The sequence below is a fragment of the Neopsephotus bourkii genome, unplaced genomic scaffold (assembly GCF_033783945.1).
Source record: "Neopsephotus bourkii isolate Nb327-2 ecotype Australia unplaced genomic scaffold, CSIRO-AGI_Nbou_v1 NB_168, whole genome shotgun sequence".
In the NCBI taxonomy this organism is placed as follows: Eukaryota; Metazoa; Chordata; class Aves; order Psittaciformes; family Psittacidae; genus Neopsephotus; species Neopsephotus bourkii.
Window position 1 is genome coordinate 4,328,948 of NW_026900684.1, and position 26,549 is coordinate 4,355,496.

General features: G+C 36.1%; 1 protein-coding gene across 7 annotated transcripts in view; it reads left to right on the forward strand.

Annotated features, from left to right (window-relative positions):
• Positions 1 to 26,549, forward strand: part of FAT1 (FAT atypical cadherin 1) — a 109,507-nt gene that overhangs the window by 68,584 nt on the left and 14,374 nt on the right. For all 7 annotated transcript variants that reach the window (XR_009728153.1, XM_061371325.1, XM_061371333.1 and 4 more), the window contains 11 exons: positions 6,969 to 7,244; positions 7,464 to 7,674; positions 9,230 to 13,297; positions 13,849 to 14,045; positions 15,479 to 15,632; positions 17,112 to 17,345; positions 18,624 to 19,013; positions 20,239 to 20,453; positions 20,868 to 21,005; positions 21,307 to 21,450; positions 23,101 to 23,298. Coding sequence is in view for 6 of the 7 variants with exons in the window: in XM_061371325.1 (XP_061227309.1) it covers positions 6,969 to 7,244; positions 7,464 to 7,674; positions 9,230 to 13,297; positions 13,849 to 14,045; positions 15,479 to 15,632; positions 17,112 to 17,345; positions 18,624 to 19,013; positions 20,239 to 20,453; positions 20,868 to 21,005; positions 21,307 to 21,450; positions 23,101 to 23,298 (6,225 nt within the window). In the remaining variant the exon portion in view is untranslated. The remainder of the gene's footprint in view (positions 1 to 6,968; positions 7,245 to 7,463; positions 7,675 to 9,229; positions 13,298 to 13,848; positions 14,046 to 15,478; positions 15,633 to 17,111; positions 17,346 to 18,623; positions 19,014 to 20,238; positions 20,454 to 20,867; positions 21,006 to 21,306; positions 21,451 to 23,100; positions 23,299 to 26,549) is intronic.

Consider the following 26,549-nt stretch of genomic DNA (forward strand, 5'->3'; position numbering starts at 1 on the left):
CCAGAACTTGAATATGTTTGGAAGTAAGGTTTAGCTGAGGTTGATTGTGAATGGAGCCAGGAGCATAGACAGGCTCCAGTTTTCTTGCAGACAGAAAGAAAACTATTTACTGATTTAAGACTATTGGATTGAGCCAGTGATGTGTCTTTCTTACCTACCCCTGTCACTGATCTACCCCTCAGGACCTCAAAGAGTAATAAGTAGGTTACTGCTGTCTTTTCTGTAATGGAAATCTGTGTTATGAATGCAATTTCTTGTTGAACTCTTATGCAGTATGCATGGTTTCCTGACATCTTTTCTAAAGTCTTATATGTTGTCTTCCTCCTTTTGGCCAGAGGGAAAGATGTTTTTTGTCAATGTTTAGGATTTGAAACAGAATCTTTATTGAGCTGGCTGAAAGTCTAGAGGCTTGGTAGGTCAAGTAGACTAAATTCAATAGTGGAAGATTGCAGAGTTAGCAGTTTCCTCTGGAAACTGCCTTTTCCTTTAATGGTGACAGTTGAGAGTGATATTCTAGACCGTGAACCTCCAAACACAACATGTCCCCCAGTCAGAACTTGCAGCTATCATAGCTGTGGTGCCATAGCTTCTGGTGCTGATAAACACCGTGAAAAGTTTGGAGAATCCTTCTGTAAATTTATTGCCTAGTTGTAGTAAACATCCTGAGCAGATTCATTTCTACTGATTACAGAATGCTGGATAAAAGGCATCAATTCCTTGGGGGGGGGGGTTGGGGGGAGAGAAAGAAATAATGAAAGAAATGCAAATCAGGTAAAGAGAATTCCTTTTGCCAGGAAAGTGAGAAAGACATCAAGAGGCTTTCCACACCCACTCTCCCCCCCACACACACCCCGCCAGGAATGCAGTGAAAAATGCCACCATGCAGAGTGTGTTGGGGTAGCCTGGGGGCTAGTAAAGGCTGAATATTTGGTCTTGATGACTACAGATATTCTGTCCAGTGTTGCTACTTTCCTGAGCTGTCGCAGTTCAACCATAATCTGCTTTGTCTTCTAGAACAACCAAGAATTGGAAGGTCACAAAAATACTTTAACCCTCACCCCTTCTCTTCCTCTGGATTACGTGATTTTTTTTTTAGTTCTTCTTGAGGTGCACAGTGTACCTTTTGTCCAATTTCTTTAAATGAATTTGTTATTTTAGAATTTTGTAAAGCTGAGTGAACAATATCAACATTTACCACAGCAATCTTCTGCAGAAGAATTGGAGTAGTAGTCTCAAATTTATTGTCTCTGATTGGTTTTTGCATGATTTTCTTTCGTGTCTTTCCTCTCAGCTAGAGTTGGCAGGATTAGAGGCTGTAGTTTCTGTTGCAGGCAAGCACAAAGACTTCTTTTGTGTTATCTTCATTTTTCCCCTGCTGGTGCAATAAGTACAAGTAATGCTGTTGCTGTTTTGAGTCTCACATTACTGTGTTATATAGATGGAGGAGCATTGATTAGTTCAAACTCTGCAATTGTTGATGCGTGAAGAGACTCCTGATTTTAACTGATTCTCTTATCTCCCCTGTAACTTCTGGCCCACCCAAATGGACTACTCTGTTAAAGTAGCCTTCAGGAGGGTTGTTGAGAAGATGCATTTCAGATGAGGCTTAACTTCAGGGAATTTAAAAATGTTGTTATGAAATCCAAGTTGAAGGTATGATTTATGGCTGCCAGTGTGTAAATTCCGTTACTCACTGCTGAAATAATAATGATTATAGTTTGAGTGTTGATGTGGTGTCAGATTCTTCTGAAAGCTGATAAATTGAGAGCAGTTAAAATGGAGTGACAGGCAAAAGAAATTCTGCATACTGAGTGCATACATTAGGAACAACAATATGCCATACACAGCTTTTAGCTTACAAAGTAATTGCTGTAAACATTGGAAACACAGTAAACAATTTAAGAGAGCTTGATTAACAGAAGTTTAAATAATTTTACATTTAATTTGAAAAAGGAAATTACATTTTCAAGACATTGGGGAGGGGGACAGGAAAAGAAAATCTTATTATGTGAAAACAGTATATTGAATCTGACTTTAAGCTAGAAGGCATTTTCTGGCCTCAGGCCATTAACATCTGTAGAGCATTTGACTCCTTCAGGACTTCGGTTAAATAGCTTTTTTGAAAAATACAGCAGTAGTAGGCGTGGAGTCTATCAGATTTTTGCATGAATCTAAATGCCAAATGCATGATGCAAAGCAAGGACAAACAAATTCCAGGCCTACAGTAGTGGTGTTTGACAGATGATGTTAGAGATTACTAGTGTCATACTAGGAAGGATTATCATTAAAAATACAACTCAATGTACTTATGTTTTTTATTTTATTCTCTTTTTGTCTGAAATAGAAAAAGCTATTGACAGGCTGTAAGTAGCAATATATGAACTATTGAGTTGCATTTTTGGGGAAACAAAAAAGAATACCCTGTTTCTAGAAGTAGCAGTCATTGCTAAGTCTATCAATTTTTTTTATTTTTTTTTTGCCAGAAGTATTACTTAAGATGGTTTAAAGGTAATTGCAGGATTTTACCTTTTGCTGTGCTGTTGCAGAATATTTAATCTTGCTTTATGCAAAATGCATGTGGATATTATGCTTTGCGAATGAAGGATTGAACGTTCTTCATTGATTAAATGTGCATTTTTGTTTGCCATTACCACACTGCTCCACAGGGTCATTTTAGAACTGGAGTTCAGTTATATTATCTCTGGAAAATATAACTTTTTTGTTTATATAAGTTATTATAGACATATCAATGTAAGTATAATTATGAATGGAGAAAAGAGGAGATTTTAAACTCCACATAGAATCAGCAAATGAAAAATTAGATTAAAACAATCCAAAGGAGCATCATGTTCAAATATTAAAAACTGAGTATGCTTTGTCAAAGCACATCTCTCTGCTGTAAGTTGTGAGTAATTAATGCTTTTCTATGGAGATTTAGGTTTTACCTATCAGTTAACTAGTAGAGCTCAAATCCTTCCCATAAATAATCCTGGGCTGCCATATTTTCTGTCTGTGTAGCCAGGCTATATTGCTGTTCATGAGATCTGTGAATGGAGAGCAGTTGTGCAACACAGTTCTTGTATAGCTTTGCAAGACAAGTTTCTTCAGTTCCAGACCATTGTTGTTTTGGAGATCACATGTTCCAATAACGCCAAACTTTTCTGTAGTGTGCTCTTTTAGTGTGCAACTTCTTTCTTAAGAGGTAGTAAATTTCATTCAAATTTAATCTCATGATTTAATTGAGAAATGCTCAATAGCTGATTTTATTGTATTATACATGTTACTTTAGAATAACGCAAGCTCTTCATGTACTTTGTTCTCAGGTATGCAAACCAGTATTCTTCTGTGTCAATTTTTAAAATTGCACTTAATATTATTACTTCAGGTGCCTTTCATTCAATATGGCCTTAACAATTTTATACGAAAATTTGATCCTCTTACATTTAAAAGGAAAATGCACATCTAACACCTGTCATTTAACATTGGTAACAGCCCTGTCTTGAAAGTAGAGCTTCCTTACTGCATTTATTTAATAGTTTAGATCGGAAAGAGCTGCTGGAGTTCATCTAGTTAAAACTCCTGCTCAAAGTAGTGTCGACTGCGAAGTTGGATCAAGTTGTTCAGGGACTTGTCAGGTTCTAAGTACCTGGGATGACAGGGCATGGCAGCTTTTCCTTTGACCTGCTTTTACATTAGTGTTTAACAACCCTCCTTGAAAAAATATTCTTTTCTTAGGCTTTCTGTATTTTCCCTTATTGGAGCTTGGGAGTGTCCTTTCACTGTACATCTCTGAGAAGAGTCTGGCTTTCTTTCCAGCAGCACTCCCTTTACACAGGGGATGGAGAGCTTTTAGATCCCCATTGATTTTAGTAGGTCTTCACTGGGTTTAAGTTTGTCAGGTTCTCTTTTGGACTGAAGTGCCCAAAACTCTAGTGGATCTAGAGTCTCACCAGTGAGTATCAAATAGAGGGAAGTAATTCCTTGCCCCCTACCTGCTGCTTCCCTTATTAAAACAACCCAGCATGCAGTTAGCCAAGTTATCAAAAGGGTGCCCATCAATTCACATCAGCCTTACCCACCAGAGTCTGCAGAGGGGTGTAAAGAAACATTATCAGAGGCGAAATAGGTATGAGCTTAAACAGCAGGTTTTATTTAAATCTATAAAATTTGACACTTTCTCTTTTCACTTACTGCTATTCTGAGTGTGAAATTAATAATCTTTGGAGAAAGTGGGAATTGATTTAAAAAATTGTCAATGTGTTCATTTTGAAAGCATAGTATCCATTAATTAAGTGTTGTATACAGTATTTTAACCTTTTATTTATACAAAAAATATTTCTGTAGTTTTATTTGTATTGAGGTTTGGGGTTTTCAGGTCTGCACACCCTTTTTTTTTATTTGTTGGCTATCTTCGTTTGGTTTCATTTTTCATTTTAAAGAGTACCAGTGTTCAGTGAACATCTGTTTTTACTAAAATGCTCAGTGACTAACTGCATTGGACCCTTCCATATTTCTTCTTCCAAGATTCCTTAAAATGTATTTTATTTATACAGGATTTAAAAAGAAACCAACAACTGTGCTTATGATAAAAGAATTGCATATTTAAGGTCATGTTCTTTTGATTCTTGCTGTTCATTTTCCACTTGATTTTATTAGTGAATGTATTTAAAAACTTGACCTAATATGTGTCCTGGATCAGCTACCATTGATTTTTCTCCCCACTAAAAATCAATATTTGTTCCAACTCTGTTTCTTTAATCAGTTTCTAATTCATGACAAAACCAAACTCCTTAGTTTCCATAGCAACATCTTGCAAGGATTTTATCAATGTGCCAAATGATTAGTTCATTTCCTATTTCTTGCATTTTCTGAGAAATCTAATAAGTTGTGGTAGGCAGCATTTCCCTCTGCAGTTTGCATTTATCCTGTCAGACTGTTTAAAACATTAAAAAACTACCAATGTTTATGAATATTTCCCTAAAGGCGCTATGTATTGGATTATGGCTCAGAGACCTGCAATGCTTAGGACTACATCTACTAAAAAAGTTAAAGGCACTTGTGTGTGTGGACACACCAGTGTGTCCACACATACATATGTGTGCTTCCCTCTCCACCCTGACTGGCGCTCTGGAGGCGGAGCTCAGTATTATTAACAGTGTGTTATATGAGGAGGATTATCATGGGGTTTTTCAATTTTGTGGGTTTTTTTATCCTGCAGTCCAGCAGAACCTGGGAGTGGCTCCCATCTTGGTGATTTGTATCCACTTGGAGGTTTATTGCAGCATCACTGCTTTTTTCAGTGTTTCATTTTTAGTTTGTTTTGTGCAGGGTCATGCTCCCTATTGTTCTTGGTGAATAAGACTGAGACAAAATTGTAATGTGGGATGGGCTTTCCTTCTCCTTGATTATTCTTTATATTTCCTGGTGGCACTGTTAAACAACAGATTGTTTTGAATAAACTTACAAACTTAAACCCCTTTTTGTTCCTTACCTGGCTTTTTATTCCATATCTGGCATCTGGCTTGAGATTCCACATCTGGCATCTCAACTCTTTTCCTATATTCCCTTTTGTATGCTTATCTGTTCTTTTGATATTATCCGGTAGAACTTTCAGTGTAAACAGTCTTTCTGGTGACAGTTATTTCAGGTGCCAGAGTGGGCAATATCCCACTTTTTGAGAAGGCTCAGTGTGACTCATGTTGATACACTCAGCATCTGGTTTTCCTTGGTACAAGTTTTAACATAAGATTCTAGTTTTGCAAGGTTGAAGTTGAGGAAGTTTTCTTTTCCTATAGCAAAATGCATAACATTTCTTTTATTATTTACCACCATCAGGACTCATTTAATGTGATTTCTACTGCATTATATTTTATTTCTAGACTCTACCAGGTATCAATGGGAAACAATGAGTATCTCCAAAGAGTAATCTAACCCACTTTTGATATTATAAGTACTTTAAAACGTGTTGATGGCAGTTAATTTATACAAAGCAGCTAACCTTTGAGTGGCTAAAAGAATGCCTGCATGTGCAGCACATAAAGAACTTGAATTTAGCCAAGTGTTCTGGGAGCTTTGCTGCCTACCTGCCAGCTCCTCTGCATTACTGTTGCTTGTTTGATATTATCACTGTTGATGGAACAGGATGGTGGCTGAGTGTCTTACCCTTTCTGTACAAGAGTTCAGTGCTGTGAAGGGCAAGTGGTGTGCAGGGATCTTGTGTGATTCCAGTGAATATTATGATTCAGAAAAAGAGACCATTGCCTGCATAGCACTTAGGTGAACCCAGCTGAATTTCTGTGGGAAAGCACAATTTGAAGCATCAAAGTTAATTTAACTGTAACTTCAGAAAAATGGTGTGACCACTTACCTATGCAGAGATGGAGCTAAATTGTTGAATAAGAGCAAGCAATACCTCTGGCTCTTTGAAATAATATGCTTTCGTGGGAATTCCACGATTTTCTATTCTTGCCTAGACTTGGAAATGTAAGGATCTCAAAGAAGATTGCTTCCACATGAGAGCGGGGGGGGGCGGGGGGTACAGTGCATCCACTGCCTTGGAAAGCATTGCTTAGAATTCCAAATTTGCACAAATAAAAGGATTTTTACCCACCCTGGAACCCAAACTGAGCTTTTTTTTATTTTTTTTTTTTAATTTATTTTATTCCAAAATTACTGATGAGTTTCTTCATCGTGCTTTAGACAAAAATAATTCCCTTCAAGATACCTTACCTAAGGTATTTTTGATCATATAGATTTCTGGTTTGACTTTGGGAAAGGTGAGGCAGATATGGGTTTAGTGAGATTCTTCTTCTCTACACCTCTTAGATCTTATCCTGTCCCTGAAGGAAAAATTGCCTTGAGGTGGAATTATTTCAGTGTTATGGTCTAATTTTTAATAAAATGTCCTCTTTTCATCTCTGTTTCCCAAGTATCATCAATTCTTCCCCCTTCCCATTGTGTCATTTCAGGTGTACATCAAAGTTATAGACACAAATAATCACAGGCCTCAGTTTTCTGCTTCAAAATATGAAGTTGTTATACCTGAAGACACCATGCCAGAGACAGAAATTCTGCAAGTCAGTGCCACAGACAGAGATGAGAAGAATAAACTGATTTATACTCTTCAAGGCAGCACTGATCCCATCAGTCTTAAAAAATTTCGTCTGGACCCTGGAACTGGCTCTCTTTATACTTCAGAAAAACTGGATCATGAGACCATGAACCAGCATATTCTTACAGTAATGGTAAATAAACACAAATTATCTTCTCTAGCCAGTAACAAACAGATCTTTTTTAATGTCTTTTTAATTTGTCCCCTTAATTAAAGCATTTATTTTTATGTTTAATTTGTGTGCAGTCTTTCTCTCTGTGATTGGTACAGATTAAACCTTGAATTATTATGAATATTTGATGAACTACTAAAATAACAGTACTAATTACTAGTAATATGGTAACTGTTTCAGGTTCGAGACCAAGATGTCCCTGTAAAGCGCAACTATGCTAGAATCGTCATTAATGTTAGTGACACAAATGATCACGCTCCATGGTTCACCAGCTCTTCCTATGAAGGACGGGTGTACGAGTCAGCAGCTGTTGGATCAGCAGTACTCCAAGTTACAGCATTAGATAAGGACAAAGGAAAAAATGCAGAAATTGTGTACTCTATTGAATCAGGTATATTGACTTTATTACATCTTCAGTTTATTTTGAAATGATGCTTGCTGATACTTTATTTCAACTGTAGGCATGTTAAAAATAGCTATAAAAAAGAAGGCACTACAGGTGTACCTGTTGTATTCTGTGAGAGGTATTTTAAGATACAGCCTCAGCATTTAAAAGAAGACTACAGTGGCAAATAGTCAGCTCCCTCAGCTATTTGTAGTATCCTTTAGATAGATACATTTAGGACATTTTAGTAGTAGTAGAAGAAAAACTACCTTTCAACCCTTAAGAGGGGAGTGTTCTTTAGAAATTACAGGAGCATTAAAATCAGATCTAAAAAGCATTCTCTTTTCGTAATATAAGTGATGTTCTGTAGCATAGGCAAAGCAAGGATTTCATGAAGAGAGTAAGTGCCTGAGACAAATGCTTTCTCCCGTTCATCTAATTTTCTGTGTGACTAAATGTAAGACCTATGAAGTTTGTTTTACAGGACTGTGATCTACTGAGTGGTTAAAGCATTATAATTGATGTTCTAAGCATATGGAAGGAACATTCCTTAAATGCTTGTAATGGCTGCTTAGATTTGTAATGGGATATTCTAAGAATACCACTGTGTTTAGAGCCTCCACTAAAAAAAAAAAACAAACCCAAACAGAAAACCACCCCCCACACCCCCTTGCCTACTCAGAAGTTCTTAATTAATTTTTTCCATGCTGAGAACATGGCTTTAGTAATGTGATTTTTTTTTAAGGAAGTAAAATGTAAATCTTGCCATAGTTAGTAGATGAACTGAATATTGTATGAAGTGTAGTTAGTAGATTAACTGTATTGTATGCAGTATAGTTCAGCTATATATTTGAAAATGCACAGAAAACAAGCGTTTATCAACTGGCAGGTGGTAATCCTCAGAGGGTATTTTGGTGGCTTTTTTTTTCCTAACACTATCACAGGGATTAACTTCCCTATGTGTTAATAGGAAGCTAGGAAAGAGGTAATTATTGGTCCAGTTGAGGAAGTTTATTCTTGAAGCAGTGATTTAAACAATACTTGCATAAGCAACTAAGGTTGCCAAGTATGAATTCATTAAAACACTTTTTTTCAAAGCAGTCTACTTATTTTAGATCATAAAACGTAACTTGCATTGCACTAATGTTAATTTCTGAGTATAATTCTCTTTCAGCTTCAGTAGGTATTTAATTTGGCTTAAACATGAACCAAATGACAAAGATAATTTGAAGAAAATACAGAATTTATAATGTTGAAACCTGCAAAATATTTATCCTTTTAATTTTTTTCTAAATGGAAAATTAAACCATTGTTTTCCATTTATTTTCAAGGCTTGGATAGATTTGCTAACTGTTTTATGTAATGTTTCCACAAATAAACTTAGAATTAGTGCTAACTCTTGATCACAGAAAACTTTCCAGAGAGGCTAACAAATGTTTATCAAACAAAACTAAGAAACTTTAATATTCAATGTATTCTCTCTTTTAGTATTTAGCTAAATAAGCAATCATCCTTGAAGTTCTGTATACCTCTTTCTTAATTACTTTCTTTTTCTTCACAGGGAATATTGGAAATTCTTTCTCTTTAGATCCCATTTTGGGTATGATTAAAACTGCAAAGGAATTAGATCGTAGTAACCAGGAAGAGTACAACCTAATGGTAAAAGCTACAGACAAAGGAGATCCTCCAATGAGTGAAGTGACCTCTGTGCATATCTTTGTCACTGTTTCTGATAATGCCTCACCAAAATTCACAGCCAAAGAATATTCTGCAGAAATCAGTGAAAGTGCCAGCATTGGTAGTTTTATTGGAATGGTTACAGCATACAGTCAGTCTTCTGTAGTCTTTGAAATAAAAGATGGTAACATAGGTGATGCCTTTGCTATCAATCCAAATTCCGGTGTCATTGTTTCTCAGAAGGTACTTGATTTTGAAACTTTGCCTGTTTACACTCTAACTGTGCAAGGAACAAACATGGCTGGCTTGTCCACTAATGCAACAGTTTTAGTACATCTTCAGGATGAGAATGATAATCCACCAGTTTTTATGCAGGCTGAATATACAGGACTCATCAGTGAATCAGCTTCAATTAACAGTGTGGTTCTGACTGACAAGAATATTCCATTAGTAATTCAAGCTACAGATGCTGATAAAGAATCTAATGCTTTGCTTGTTTATCAAATTGTTGAACCATCTGTCCGCAAGTATTTTGCCATTGATTCTAGCACTGGTGCCATTTGGACAGTAATGAGTCTGGACTATGAGGAGACAAATATTTTCCACTTTTCAGTGCAAGTACATGATATGGGGATATCACATTTATATGCAGAATATGCAGCTAATGTTACTATTTATGTAATTGACATCAATGACTGTCCTCCTGTGTTTTCAAGAGAGTTGTATGAGACATCTGTGCTGGTTCCAACCTATAAAGGTGTGGAAGTCATCAGCGTAAATGCCACTGATGCTGATTCAGGCATTTTTTCACAATTAATTTATTCCATTATTGAAGGCAACATTGGAGAAAAATTTTCAATAAACCCTAAGACTGGAGATATAACAGTGCAAAATACAACTCAGTTAAGAAGCAGATATGAATTAACAGTGAGAGCATCTGATGGCAGATTTGCAAGCACTGCATCTGTAAAAATTAATGTGAAAGAAAGCAAGGCAAGCCAGCTGAAGTTCACACAGAGTTCTTATTCTGCAACAGTGCAGGAGAATTCCACAGAGGCAAAAACAATAGCTGTTGTTACTGCTATAGGAAATCAAATAAATGAGCCTTTGTTTTACCATATTCTAAATCCAGACAGGAGATTTAAAATAAGCCCAACTTCTGGAGTCCTTTCAACAACAGGAATACCGTTTGATCGTGAACAGCAAGAATCTTTTGATGTGGTCATAGAAGTGACAGAGGAATATAGACCATCAGTTGTTGCACACATTGTAGTTAAAGTCACAGTGGAAGATGTAAATGATAATGCTCCATTTTTTGTCAGTCTTCCGTATTATGCTGTTGTTAAAGTAGACTCTGAAGTAGGCCATGTTATTCAGCGTGTCACTGCAGTAGATAAAGATACAGGCAGAAATGGAGAGGTGCATTATTATCTCAAAGAACATCATGAACATTTCCAAATTGATCCCACTGGTGAAATCTCCCTGAAGAAGAAGTTTGAACAAGATACACTAAACAAGGAGTATCTGGTCACAGTAGTCGCAAAAGATGGAGGAGACCCTGCATTTTCTGCTGAAGTTACAGTCCCAATTACAGTTATGAGTAAAGCCATGCCAATTTTCGAAAAACCTTTCTACAGTGCAGAGATACCAGAAAACATTCAGCTTCATAGTCCTGTGGTACATGTACAAGCAAATAGCCCAGAAGGACTTAAGGTGTTTTACAGCATCACAGGTGGAGATCCTTTCAATCAGTTCACTATTAACTTCAACACTGGAGTTATAAATGTCATTGCCCTTCTTGACTTTGAATCTCATCCAGCCTACAAACTGAGTGTTCGAGCAACAGACTCCCTAACAGGGGCACACGCTGATGTGTTTGTAGACATAATAGTGGAAGACATCAATGATAATCATCCTGTGTTTACACAGCAAACTTACACTGCAACCCTCTCTGAGGCCTCTGTCATTGGAACATCTGTTGTACAAGTGAGTGCTACAGATGCTGATTCTGGAACAAACAGGGGGATTTCCTATCACTTGATTGAGGATAATAGTGAAAGTCATGACTACTTCCACATAGATAGCAGCACTGGACTCATTCTTACAGCAAGAACTTTGGACTATGAACAAATTAAACAACACAAGTTACTAATAAGGGCCATAGATGGTGGCATGCTGCCATTGAGCAGTGATACCACTGTAACTGTTGATGTAACCAATCTCAATGATAACCCTCCTGTTTTTAACCAGTTGCTTTATGAAGCTAAGATTAGTGAACTGGCTCCCCGAGGGCATTTTGTGACGTGTGTGCAAGCATCAGATGCAGATAGTTCGGATGTTGACAAGCTGGAATACTCCATTCTGACAGGCAATGACCAGAAGAATTTTGTAATTAATAGTAAAACCGGTATTATCACCATATCAAACTTACGCAGACAGACACTAAAGTCACATTATAATCTTAATGTGTCTGTTTCTGATGGGGTCTTCAGAAGTTCAGCCCAAGTCCACGTAACTGTAACCAGTTCCAATATGCACAGTCCTGTTTTCAGCCAGAATGAATATGAGGTTGAACTAGCTGAAAATGCTCCATTGCATACTTCAGTGACTGAAGTTAAAGCAACTGATGAAGATTCTGGTACATACGGCCACATCACTTACCACATTGTGAATGACTTTGCCAAAGACAGGTTTTATACAAATGAGAGAGGACAGATATTTACTTCCAAAAAGCTTGACCGTGAAACACAAGCAGAAAAAGTAATTGCCATTAGTATAATGGCCAAAGATTCAGGGGGAAAAGTTGCTTTCTGTACTGTTAATGTAATACTTACAGATGTCAATGATAACGCTCCTCAATTCCGAGTGACAGAGTATGAAGTAAATATTGGATCTGATGTTCCAAGGGGTACTTCTGTTGTTAAAGTCTGGGCATCTGATGCTGATGAGGGTACAAATGCAGATATCACATATGCCATTGAAGCAGAGTCTGAAAATGTTAAAGAGAATTTAGAAATTGATTCATTGTCTGGCATAATTACTACAAAAGAAAGCTTAATTGGTTTAGAAAATGAGTTTCTGACCTTCTTTGTTAGAGCAATTGATGGTGGATCCCCCCCAAAAGAGTCAGTTGTTCCTGTCTATGCTAGAATACTCCCACCAGAAGTGCCTCTTCCAAAATTTTCAGAGCCATTTTATTCTTACACAGTTTCTGAGGACATTCCAATTGGAACAGAGATAGATGTTATCAAAGCAGAGCATAATCAGACTTTAGTATATAGTCTGATTAAAGGGAACACTCCTGAAAGCAATAGAGATGCTTTTTTTGTGATTGACCAACAGACTGGACAGTTGAAACTTGACAAGAATCTCGATCATGAAACAACTAAATGGTACCAGTTCTCAGTTCAAGCACAGTATGCAAATGAAGATTATAAAGTTGTTTCCTCAGTAGACATAAGCATTCAGGTAAAAGATGCAAATGACAACAGACCGGTTTTGGAGTCCAATCCTTATGAGGCATTCATTGTAGAAAACATGCCAGCTGGAACAAGAGTCATCCAGATTAAAGGAACTGACTTGGATTCAGGACTGAATGGGCAGGTTACGTACAGTTTGGATCCTTCTCAGGAACTAGATGTTATAGAGGCCTTTGCTATAAACATGGAAACTGGCTGGGTTACCACTCTCAAAGAACTTGATCATGAGAAACGAGACAAATACAAGGTCACAGTGATTGCATCTGATCGGGGTGAAAAAGTTCAACTGTCTTCTACGGCTGTGATTGAAGTTACTGTTACAGATGTCAATGACAATCCACCGCGCTTTACTGCAGAGATATATAAAGGAACAGTCAGTGAGGATGACCCTCCTAATGGGGTAATTGCCATCTTGAGTACAACTGATGCTGATACAGAAGAAGCCAATAGACAAGTCTTCTATTACATTACAGGTAAATCTTTTTGAATAATGTCAGAATAATCATTTGAGTGGTCCTGGAATGATGTGAGATACTGAAAAGTATTTGAAACCATAAAGCTTCAAAGAAAAATGGTCTGTGTCTTAATGTAAACATTAAAAACTTTAGGGGGGAAAAGATTTTTAGAAAAGAGATCTTTGGCTGTCCATTTCACGTATGCCTTGCTTAAAGTGCCTTCCTACATTTGTTGTTCACTTGCATATCAAATTTTATTTTATGAATATACTTACATTTAAATTAGTGGTGAGTTAACTAATGAAAGAAATTTCACAAAATAATTGCTATTAATTTCCAGTGGTGTTTTTTATTAGTTTTTAGCATATGTCTTGATACAGTGTTGTTACAGATGTTCATTGTATGAGCATCTACTGAATACTTCTACCTGGAAAATGTAGCTATTTCCGTGTAATGCCACAGAGAGTGTTGCTTATTTGCATTTACCTTTTTTTCCTCTGTAACTTAATGTTGATCTAATAATAGTAGCAATTTCTCTCTTTAATTAAATGTTTCTTTTTGTATTTCAGGAGGTGATCCCTTGGGACAGTTTGCTATTGAAAATATTCAGAATGAATGGAAGGTCTATGTCAAAAAACCTTTGGACAGGGAAGAAAAGGATAATTACCTTCTAAATATTACAGCTACTGATGGGACCTTTGCAACTAAAGCTGTGGTGGAGGTTAAAGTCCTTGATGCTAATGATAATAGCCCTGTTTGCGAAAAGGTAGGCACAGTCTTGTATCTTTATGTCCAGCTGCTTCGATATATAAGATCTGAATTTTTTTATGAATTTGCTTCTCAGGATACTGACAAATAGCAATTCCTTTTATGTTGGTAACAGAAATTTGGACTATTAAGATAGACTGTTGTCAAAGAGAAGTTACTTCATGGACAGGCTTCTTAAATAAAAATTCACATACAATTCATTGATGTATTTTTAACACTTAATGGGTATTTGAAGAGTATAAGGAGAGTTGTGGTATGTTTCTCCTGTGTTAATGCGTACTTTTCCAAATGGACTTGTTTTAAGCTGCAGCCATAATAGTTTATATGCTCCATTTTCTGAAGGAAGCAAAGTCTCAAAGAAGGCTGTATACCATCACTTAGTTGATGTATTTGTGCATTCTGATAAAACAGTTGAAAAGACTGGAATATTATTCTGCAGCTGCACTCAACAGCACCAAAAATACAGAATCTGTAAACATTTTCCTGTTACAAAGCTATCTACCGTACCAGATTTGATAGCCTGCACAAATGGACATGAAAACAAAGAATGGGGAAAAAAAAAAAAAACAAACCAAAAAAACATCCCACAAACCAGAAAGGTGGGCTCATGTAAGATGTGCAGTTGCCTTATGAGAAAGCCCTGCTTTTTCATGGTCAGCTTCTTTGTTTTTTACTTTAGCGCATTTGGACTTTTCATAGCAATCTTGTTGAACACAGACTTCATGTTAGCAGGTGAAAATCTTTTCTTGTTCCGGGAAGCATCAAGTATATAGTGAGCATTTTATTCTTTTGGGGTTTGTTTGTGTTTGTGTCAGTTACTTCTGTATAAACAACTGCAGTTATATCTACTGGTGTGTCAGTGGGTTTAGACTTTCAATTTTGTTAATACTGGTGTTAGAAGGCTCAGTCCGTCCAATTTACTGTGCATCCCTGACATGGGTGAGTGTAAGTGTGTAGTGCCTTTAAGTTCTGGATGGTTTTTTTTCTTAGTTTTTAATTAAACTGAAAACTTTTTATTCCTTGCAAAAAAGAGAGGTGCAAATTTCTTCTAGATTGAGTCAGACCTAGAAATTTACCAAAAAAGAAAAAGATGCAGTTACCAAAAATTAGTAACTCCTGTTATGGGAATGCATTTAATTATCAGTTAATCAGTTACAAGTGTTTAGAGTTCTTAGCGATGCAGTGATATTCAAGAGTCCCTATGGTTGCAGTATTAATTACCTTTCTGAATAACCTAACAAATGTGAGCTAATTAATTAGAAAATGAGAAATTCCTTTTATTTGCAGGTATTTCATCCTCTGTTTCACTTCATATGTTACCAGATACCCAAATGGGGTATTATCTCATCTGTCTTTCCTTCTTCCTCATCTCTTTCCAAGCTCTACTACTTCATATGCCTAGTCTTTCAATGTAACTTTAAAATCTTGCAGGCTTTATACACTGATTCTGTTCCTGAGGATGCACTTCCTGGCAAACTGATAATGCAGGTAACTGCTACAGACGCAGATATTCGTTCCAATGCAGAAATTACATATACACTGCATGGCACAGGAGCAGAAAAATTCAGACTCACTCCAGATACAGGTAACAATACTTTATACACTATGCAAAATTCTAATCATCACCTTGGTTTATAGAATGTTATATGATTACATTAAGGCATACATAAATGTCAGTACTTTAAGCTTTCCAGTAAGGGTTATTTTATTATATAACTGTTCGAAAAGTTTCTACAACACAAATGATAATAATATATTGAAAAAGCTAGTATTTTAATGTATGAGGAACTAAAGAGTAAATATGGTAATTGTTCTAAAGCCAGAAGCTTCCATGTTGAAGTGACTTGAGTAAATGTATGCTATAAATTTTTTACCTTTTATATGCATTGTGTATTCAGTATATACTCAGTAATAGCAGTAATGGTTTATAATTGAAAATATCTTCATTCAGATTCTCTTTGCCAGCATTTGGTTTGGCATATTAAATGGGATGAGGTTAGAAGGAGCAACAAACTTCTTTTCATACTAAACACCAAAAGTGCCTCCAGTTTTAGAAGCATTATATGAAGGAGAATAACATTTAACTTGCCTGACTTTGGTTTTCAAGGCATTCCTGTCTTCTGGATTATAACAGAGTCAAAGTTAATGCCAAAATCCTGTCCTCTGCGGGCAGCACTAGACAAGCAGTAGAAGGGAGTAGTAAACAATACTAAACAAATGTAAATAAGAAAATACAAAGATACAGTGAAAATGTGGAGAAGGAGATGAGAATACTTCAGTGGCAAAATAAATGAGAATGATCTTTCTCATTATTGGTTGTTTTGGGTTGGGTTTTTTTTTCAGTTTGAATGTCACCTGTGTGCTGTGATGACATGTTATTTAATAAATTCACATTGGCAAATGAGTTTATGAGAATGCTCATAAACAGTGTTTCAGGATACTTTTTTGAATCGTTTAAAAGGAGGCAGTGGCTGCACACTGTGTCTGTCACCATGTTTTCTGTCACTCTGGAAAGAAAGCATTTGTTAGATTTCCAGAGGTTTGTCTGTAGTAGTAAGTTATATTTGATAGTGTGAATAGTTCTGTTCATTTACTGAATGTTAGAGGAGGGGAGTCAGCTCAATAGCTATGGAAGGAACACAACTAAATAGGCCAGGAAAATCATACATGGATTTTACCTTGAATTTTGTTAAAGCCAGAGTTCTAATATTTTAATTCTCTTTACACAAAACCAGATGGATTTGTGCATGAATATATATTCTCTCTCTGTGCCATCAGGTAGTTTTACTATAGCTAATTTCTGTTTCAGAGGCTTTTGGAAAAAAGGCACAGGATTTTAGTATTTAATCTTAAAAAGCTGAAATAACAGTCCACTGACATGCTTTGCTCAAAGTGGAGCTCATTAGCACAGTACAGATGCTCACTTAGCCACTGATGAAATTACTGTTGAAAAGAATATTTTTTTTTTTTCCTTTTTCTGAGTGCAGAGATCTTAGATGAAAACATGTTAGGATACTTAAGTCTTGCAAGTTGCATCAGCTTATGTATGTTACTGTCTTTATAGGTGAACTGAAAACATTAATGCCACTTGATCGTGAGCAGCAAGCAGTTTATTATCTTCTAATGAAAGCCACAGATGGAGGAGGAAGATTCTGCCAATCTAATATTATTCTGACTCTGGAAGATGTGAATGATAATGCCCCAGAGTTTACAGCTGATCCTTACTCCATTACAGTATTTGAAAACACAGAGCCTAAAACCCTTCTGACAAGAGTGCAGGCAACAGATGCAGATGCAGGTATGCATTCTTTGATTGATACTTTTGTCATGATCGCAAAGTTACAGTAATGTTTATTCAGTGTTATCCTGAGAGGTGTTAAGTCTTTCAGTAGAACTGATGAATGTTCAGTACCACTCAGGATTAGATTCCTGCAAGATATATTTAGGTCTACTAAATCATGTAACACCTGACTTCCAAGTGCGAGGAGATTGCATGATAGTCCTATTGGGTCTCTGCAAAAAAGAAGAGGAGGGATAGGGGCAAAATTTAGGACATTTTTAGTGTGATAAGCTATTAATGTTAAAACAGGTTAGGCGCAGCCTTTTATTCCTAGTAGAAGTGAAAGGAATATCAAACCATATCAGTTTATGTAACATGTGTTCATAAATTTTTGAATGGGTGCTTCTCAGGCTAGCCATCAGTAATCATACCATAAAGACAACCCTGGTTAATTGTAGCTTTCTTCATATGCTACCCTGTTAAGATTTTTGCTTTCTCTTTATCTTCATTGTGTAGTTACAAGTATTTAAGTAAACATGAACTGAAAACTACATTAGAAAGAGTTTGTTTTCTAGGCTTTGTTGTAAGGAATACAACCTTTTTTAAAGGTGTAGGATTTCCATATATCCTTTTATTAATCAGATAGCACTGATTAGTTGTTGCCTTAGTCTCATGAAATGACCAACTTGCTTTGTGCTATGATAAAGCTAGGTTGTTGAATCGGATGGTATCAGAGAAATGTTTTCACACTTTACTGGTCTTTGAGGCTCAGGAAGAACAAAATACTTGGCCCAGAAACCTATGAGCTTTTAATTTCTTCGTTGTGTACAGGAAAGTTGCCAAAAATCATGTTTCTCTTAATCTGGGGACATGGTTCTTAAATAAACTTACTGGTATTGAGTCTAGTTATTTGATGCAGCCTAACTCTCCCATATCCTTTTGTGTTATTTATAAGCCTGCTAAGCAAATGCTGTTGTTTGTAAGTTATAATTAGATCTATATTACTAATCATTTCATATTAGCTAGTACTGTGGTTGAAGCAGAAACATGCTCCATGATTTTTTATGTGGCAGAAAATCAGTGCAATGAAGCGTTAGCTTATTTTTTTAAATCAGATTACATCTTTCTGGTAATCATTCAGTCCTTCACAAGAGCCTTTAACTCTCGCTGAAATTTACTTTAACATGAAGGATAATATTTAGCATGCATGTTTTATTTCTATACCTATCAGGTCTGTTATTATGTTGGTGTATTTTAATGGCTGCTTCATGCTCTTCAATTGTTTTCAAAATACAGAGATGAACCGTAAAATCCATTATTCATTGGTGAGCTCTGCAGAAGGCCAGTTCTCTATTGATGAATTCTCTGGAATAATTCGTTTGGAGAAGCCTTTGGATCGGGAATTACAAGCTGTGTACACTCTAACTTTGAAGGCTATAGATGAAGGTTTACCTAGAAGACTGTCTTCAACAAGTAGTCTTATAGTTTCTGTTTTGGATATAAATGATAATCCGCCTGTATTTGAGCACAGGGAATATAGTGCAAATGTATCAGAGGACATTTTGGTTGGAACTGAAGTTCTCCAGATCTATGCTGCAAGCAGGGACATTGAAGCCAATGCTGAAATCACATACTCAATAGTCAGTGGCAATGAGCATGGAAAATTCAGCATCGATTCAACAACAGGTAACAAACAGATTACAACTGTGAATATACTTCAGGCTAACCAAGCACATAGTGCCATACTGTTTTACGGTAATTTATGTATAATCTGTGTGCTTTATCCTGGCTGTAAAGCCAGTGCTACTGTCTGTTCACCTATTTTATCAGAATACTTATTAGAGGAGTGCAGTAAAACGTAGAATAGGAACTTTATTTGCTGCCGCTATTTATTGTTATTTGGGTTAGATTCATTTAGCTGGCAAGAGTAAGGGTTACCTAGCTGGAATATTCCCCATCTTGGGGGAAGAGGGGATGGAGAAACATAATTCTGTAATAATGGAAGCATAATAGTCTTTTCACAAAAGCTGTATAATCAGAATGAGCGGCCAGACATCGTAAAAGAAAGGTCAGAAATTAAACTGATTGGAAAAATTAGTCATTAGTCCACAAAGACATTAATTCTAAAGGAGTTTGATACAGCACTAAAGAGAGGTTGGAATATTCTGTTCGGTCATATATCCAGCATGACGGTGGAGATTTTAGGCTTGCATATTAGTCAGATTTAGTCTCAGGAAGCATTTAGGTTCTGTGCAGAATTTTTCCCTGTCAGTGACAATTGTTAGTTAAATTGTTGAAAATCAGTATACATCTCAATTCTAGTCTTGTTTTCTCCTCTGGCTCTAAAGAAGAGTTTTCTAGAGTTAATTCCTGGTAAAGTTTGTTGTTTTAAAAAAGATTTCTACCCAAAGGTTAATAGTAGATAACTCTACCAGCGTAATTGAAATGCAGTTGTTCCAGTTGTTTTTTACAGTGTGCATGCTAGTACTATGCTGTAGAAGTACTTTGCCAGTTTAACTTCTTCACATACTTGAAAAGAGGAAAAAGGTTCAAAAAAAACCACTTTTCCAGCAGCAAATCAGCATGTATGTTATGGACTGCACTGTCTTTAGCCAGTTAAAAGGTCACATTTTACCTCAGATATTTCCATCAATCAAAAATCATGGTCAGGCACTTCTCTTACTACCTCTTCATGCATCGTGACATCAGTGCTGGTTGCAAGGAAAATAAAATTAAAGGTCATTTCATATTTTTGCTGAATTTAAATTGAAAATTAAGAAAAGGAGATTTTTTTTTAACACATTTTTTATTTTTCTTCATTTTTTTTTTTTACAAAGTATAAATCAGGTGATTTTAAAGTGAGAGTCTTTTGTGGTAATAGCAGGAACTTCTCACCTTTTTACTTCCCTAGGAGCCATTTTTGTCATTGAGAGCTTGGATTATGAAAGTTCTCATGAGTACTACTTGACAGTGGAAGCTACAGATGGAGGCACACCTTCATTAAGTGATGTTGTAACAGTGAATATTAATGTAACAGATATCAATGACAATACTCCCGTGTTCAGCCAAGACACTTACACTGCAGTAATCAGCGAAGATTCTATGCTTGAACAATCAGTCATTACAGTACGTATTGTTGGTTTCTTCCTTTGAAATACCCTGTCATGGCAATCATGCTTTCAGTCTTGAAGGAATTAATACTGATTTGAAGATGGACATAAACGAATAGATAAGTTTGCCACTGAGTGAATGGAAAATTTCTTTTGAAAAAAGTTTCAGAACAAGGGACTTGAGATGCTGTGGGAAAGTAGTTGATAATTTGTGATATATTTGTTTTCTTTTCATGAGAACATGCCTCAATTTTCAGAAGTAGTTCAGGAAATTGAATGATGTTGGTACATTCTATTTGGGTGACATTTCTCTGGAGAACTATGAAATGTATTAGACAAAGCTAGCTGTGCTGATCTTCAGGATGAGTTTATCTGAAATGTGATAAAGTCTATTTCGACCTGTTTTACATGAGACTGTAATGTCCCTTAGGTTATGGCAGATGATGCTGATGGACCTTCAAACAACCGAATTCACTACGCAATTATAGATGGCAATCAGGGAAATCCTTTTACAATTGACCCCACAAGGGGTGAAATAAAAGTGACTAAACTTCTAGACAGAGAAAAGGTAAGGTTTTGATGCTTTTCGAGCAGTTGGGATTAGTTTTGCTGTACATAACTGATGACCAGTGTATTTTTATTACATTTGTAAATCTCCATCTGATGTTCCAAAATTAATATGGCTATAATAATGTGAAAGCATCTATTTATGTTAGTGCTTTCTGGCAGCAGGGAGGAAAAAAAAAGGATTAAATACATGAAAGCAACCTTTATTGGGGATTTGCACTGAATTTCTTCCTTAAAACTTGAGTTTGCTATTTTTTCACTCCTTAGTCAATGTTTGAATTTTTTTTATTATTATTTTTTAGATTTCAGGCTATACCTTAACAGTTCAAGCTTCAGATAATGGAAACCCACCAAGACTTAACACAACTGCAGTTAATATTGATGTTTCTGATGTAAATGACAATCCTCCAGTATTCTCAAAAGGAAATTACAGTGTTATCATCCAGGTAAATATAGAGAGTGGAGCAGTGAAAACAATAATATTGGAGTATTAATTTGTGACTTCAAGGTTTGAAAACCTAATGCTTCAATTTTATTCTTCCGTATTTTTAATTATTTAAGATTGCCAGTGAGAGTGCTTACCTGAATAAGAGTTAAGGGTTACAAAATTCATATTGTGTGGTCTATTTAGAAACTTACATTGCAAGTTAAGCGTGTTCTTTTTTCACATAGTTTGTGTACATGTATGTATATTATAGACTGCATGTATAACATTCTTACATCATACAGTAGGTTAAAATACATAACAATTTCACTATTTATTTTTAATCTTAGAGTAACTGCTTTGAAAAAGATAGATGCCTATTGAAGCAATTGAGAGACTGTGTATGTGATTTGTAAAGATAGCTGTCCAAAAGAGGGCAAGTTGATATATCTCTATGCAACATATATAGTGTGTTCAAGTAAGGTGTCCTGTATCTTACTGGTTTGTTTGTTTGTTAGTTAAAAACAAACAAACAAGAAACAGAAGATTTGTATGTTTGTGTGCTGTCACTGGTATTTTGCTTTCCCCAATTACAATCTTTCTTGAAGTGAATGTTAATTAATGCAGCCCCTCAAACTGTATGCTATATAACCAATGTCTGTGATGCTTCCCTTACTCAATTAAAAAGGAAGACCTCATGTTTCATAGTTCATTTATATCTGCCTGTCCCAATATGAAGGTAGCAGAGAAAAAGCTGGAGGAGTTGCCCAAGAATGCAAGTGTGCACTTCCTGATGTATTGGAAATGGACACATTTGGACACAGTTGGAAATGTGCTTAGTTATGAAAATCAAATTACTTTAGATGTCCAAATGTAAATATTTATGTCTTAAAATGATGGTCTTTCTCTGTTTTACTGAAGGCGAAATAAAGCTTCAGCTGCAAATCTGATAATTGAGTTACTCTCTCAAGAACAGAGTGTGCTTGTAGAAGCCTTCACGATAAGGCTTCTCCTTTTTTCACATTTAAAATACATGTGTGCGTGTATAAATGTAAAAAATCTGGTTAATACAGTATAGCCTGAATATTCTGGGAGAAGTGCTACAACTTAATCTTATCTGTTACAAGGTAAGGGGTGTGGGAGGGGGGTGCATCAGATACATGATTGACCAAGGTGTGTGAAGTGTCCATGAAACTTCAGGCACCCGCATGATGCAGACTTGAAGGGATTTTTGTGATGCAGATTTTAAAACCTGGATTTCATATTTTAATTGGACTGTAGCACCCACAGCTGTGGTCAGAACATTAATTAAGGCCACAAGGGGTCAGATTGGGGAGTGTATTTTCTCTAGTCCTCCCAACAAAGGCATTGAATTATTCTTAACAGGTGTTTTAGCTAAAAGTCTTTGATGACTTGGTAATTAATCTAGAAGAATATTAATTCAGACCAAAAGTGGAAAACGTAAGGTTTCAAGGCTGAGGTACTTTAAAAAATATCATAAGATTAAAAAAAAAAAAAAAAAAAAATTTAAAAATGTACTTCCTTATTTCTTTTTACAGTGATTAGCTGGTTTAACAGTAATTTGATATTTTTTTTCTGTTGCAAAAAAGAAATCATCAGGCAATATTCTCAATTTTAACAAAACCATTGTAATTGTATTATTCATTTATAGGAAAATAAGCCTGTTGGATTTAGTGTGCTGCAGCTAGTGGTGACAGACAAGGATTCTTCTCACAACGGCCCTCCATTTCTCTTTACCATCCTGAGTGGAAATGAAGAGAACGCTTTTCAGATTACCCAGCAGGGAGTATTGACAACAGGTGCTGCACTGAATCGTAAAGTGAGGGATCACTATTTACTCCATGTTAAGGTAGGATGTGCTGCCTCTGGTCATTTTGCATTGTAAGTATTTAGTTAACCTTTCCCATGTATGCTCAGTTGACTGCTTCTTCCTGCCTACCCCTTGTCTTCCTTTTGCAAGATCCTGATGTGCCAGGTAGTCATTTGGGTCACATACCTTGAGGTAACATCTTCAGAGACAAAATCTGATGGTTTAAATGGAAATCTTCACAGGTGTAATAGCTTAATTAAACTCACAGTAAGGGTAAGTTATAAATGAAATGCTAACGGAGTGAGTGGCCTTGGTAAGCCCTTTGGCTTTTACACGGGATACTGGAAAAGCCAGCAGAGGGCAGGCCCCTTGAGCCATCTGCCCTTGGCTGCAGACTTCCTCTGGCCACTATTGCTTTGACCCTTGAAGATGTGAGCTGGAATATGCTGATACAGTGGAAACAGGGATGTTGAAAGTTGCACATCATGGCAGTACTGAAATATTTTTCTATAGTGACACATTCTTTTCCAAGTAGCAACTGAAAACATCTTTTTTTAAAGAAAAAATATGGAAAACCAGGTCATTGGACCTTTGTCATAGCATTGAAACTTGCAGCACTACTTGAGACCTTAGAATCTTGCAGTGGAAAGCACGGCATAAAACTCAAAAATTACCCTAAAATGCTGTAATATATGGCTTCATTTGCCATTGTATTGCAGAAAGACCAGCCCATGTCTAAAAAAGCCTAGGTTACCTAAACACAGCTAAGTTCTCTAACATACTTTTTGTAACCTCATGTTAGAAAAGTTCAGTTGTTTTAATCTTATCCTCTCCTTCTTAATTCAGTTATAAATTAAGCAGCTGTGAACAGGGAACTTAAAATTGGTAAGCTAAAAATAGCTGGCCTTAATTCTTATACTTCATTTCCAGATTTGTGTATTAAGAAAAATCCTTACCTTTACTTTTACCCAGTGAATTTTTTTCAATCTCCAGATTACTCTCAGATGTAATATTGCAGACAATTTCTGAGTAAGCATAATCTTGCAGAGATCTAGAGCAGTATTGTCTGCATCAGCGTATACTGAATTATGTCCACGTTTGGATAATAACCATGAAATGTTTAGACAAAGTCTGTCTCTTATTTTCAGGAAAAGAAAAAAACTTCCTACAGGTACTGTACGTTTACTGAGTCACTGAAACGTTATTAGGAGCTCAGAGCATCATATGGCTAGTATAAGAATCATCATAGATAAAGGTTCCATTTAAATATAGTTTAGTTTAAGGTTAAAAAATTGTGATGATTAAAAATGAGGCAGGGAAGTATATCATTCCTTTGTTAGCCATTTTTTTCTCAGTAGTGATCTGCTAATTAGTGGTGGGACAGATTACCCTTCAGGGTACTTGGGCAATGGATCTGTTGTCCTTCCTAGGCGGCATGAGTCCAGAACAGCAGAAGAGCCAGGCACTGTCACACTTGCCTAATATGCTTTCCAAGTTCCATACGAGTTCTCCAAAGTAACATTTTTGTTTAGGGAAGAAAAAACAGCAGTGCTTTTCCTGTATGTGCCATCAGTGAAATGTAAGATTCATATGTTTTATTTTACATTTCTTTAAGCAGTAACTAATTTCTATTTATTTTGCTTCTAAAACATATTTCTGTGAAAAATACACAGGCAATTATGTCTGTTCTATGTAAAATGGTTAGATTGCCTTTCTCACGTTTCATTATTTAGCTTCACCTTTGGCCCTTCCTAATGTGCCCGCCTTTACTTAATTACAAGGCACCTATATAACACTTTCCTCTAGGTAGAATCATGCAATTCTTTTATTTCCAAGCCAGTTCTTACTCTGTAGTATGCTTGTAAACAGCCTGTCAGTACTTCAGCTATCTTCTCTTTAGCACAGCACTTAAAAAGTACCTTTTTTCTAGAGAATGAATAAGGGCTATTTTAATGGCATCCAATAGCTAAACAAGTGTCTTATAACAAATGTACTTATTTAGAACAAAGGCTTCTCAGAGACTGTAAATCATTCAAATGAATTATACTAACATGTATGGTTTGTGTGCTGTACTACATAGTATTTTGGAACTCTTTAATCCCTTGATTTACAAGTTCCCTGCCTGCCTGAATTCTGGAAATACGTCACAGTCTTTTAATTGCTGTTGGTCATCTTATAGTATGATAGCTTTTTTAAATAGATACACTGCAATAATTTGCTGTCATCTTCTCCTTAGTGAGTCACTATGCATGAGGATGAAGGCATCTAAGACTAATACTAGCATTTCCATAAGACATGACTTCAGTTCCAATAATACACACAAAAATAAATACATTAATTCTGTGGAAAAACATTCTTCCTCTCTTCCTTTAAAAGAATTTTTTTTTTCAAAGGCTGTAGTAAGGCATCGTCTCAAGTTTACACTTTCCACACTTTCATTTTGCAGCTCATAAGTTAATGGCTTGTTTTTGTTTTTTAACTGACCTTCACTGGTGTACTTTTCAGTATTGACAGCTTTCACCTTAGTTGCTTTCTGAATGGATTGCTGAGGCAGAGGTCTTCTTATGTTCAGGAATACCTTAATTAGGGAAAACAAAAACATTTGAACAAAACCTCACACATAATCCCTCCTTTATACTCCCCACACACTAACTACCACCAAAAAAAGTTACCTAACTTTCTTTCTTTACTTTTGTGGGATTAATAGAAATAAGGATTTTTTTTCCCGAACAGCCACTTTTCATGTGCATGCCACTCACATTTGCTTTCCCTCTCTCCAAAGGAAATAGATTATCCATTAACAAATGTCTCACAGCATTAGTGTGTGAAATCTTCAGCTATGAGTCATACAGTCCTCTGTGCCACACTCTGAAGTTTTTAGTTTAAAACCACAGCAGATTTTTAAATATCTGCACTATTGAAAAATCATTTCTCCTGGGGCTCTTCTTTCCATCTTGCTGTCCATTTGTTTTAATTTTGCTTGCCTGTTTGTTTTGAACCCTTTCTTTTTTCCCTTGGGCATTTCTCCTGTAGCTAAACTGCCTGCCTTGTCTTGTTTCCAGGCAGAATTCTGGGCAAAACAAAACTTTGCCAACTTGAGCCGGAGCACTTTCTCTTGTTATTTATGTTTGGGTAACTAGAGGGCAAGTTTCTAGCCATGCCTGTCTTTTGGAATTAATGGATGAAGACAAGCATTTCTATGAGACATGCGTTACCTTTTAAAAATGCTGTGCTGATGTGTATACGCACAGACAATCTTGTGCCTGGTGTTTTAACTCTTTTGCTTAAAT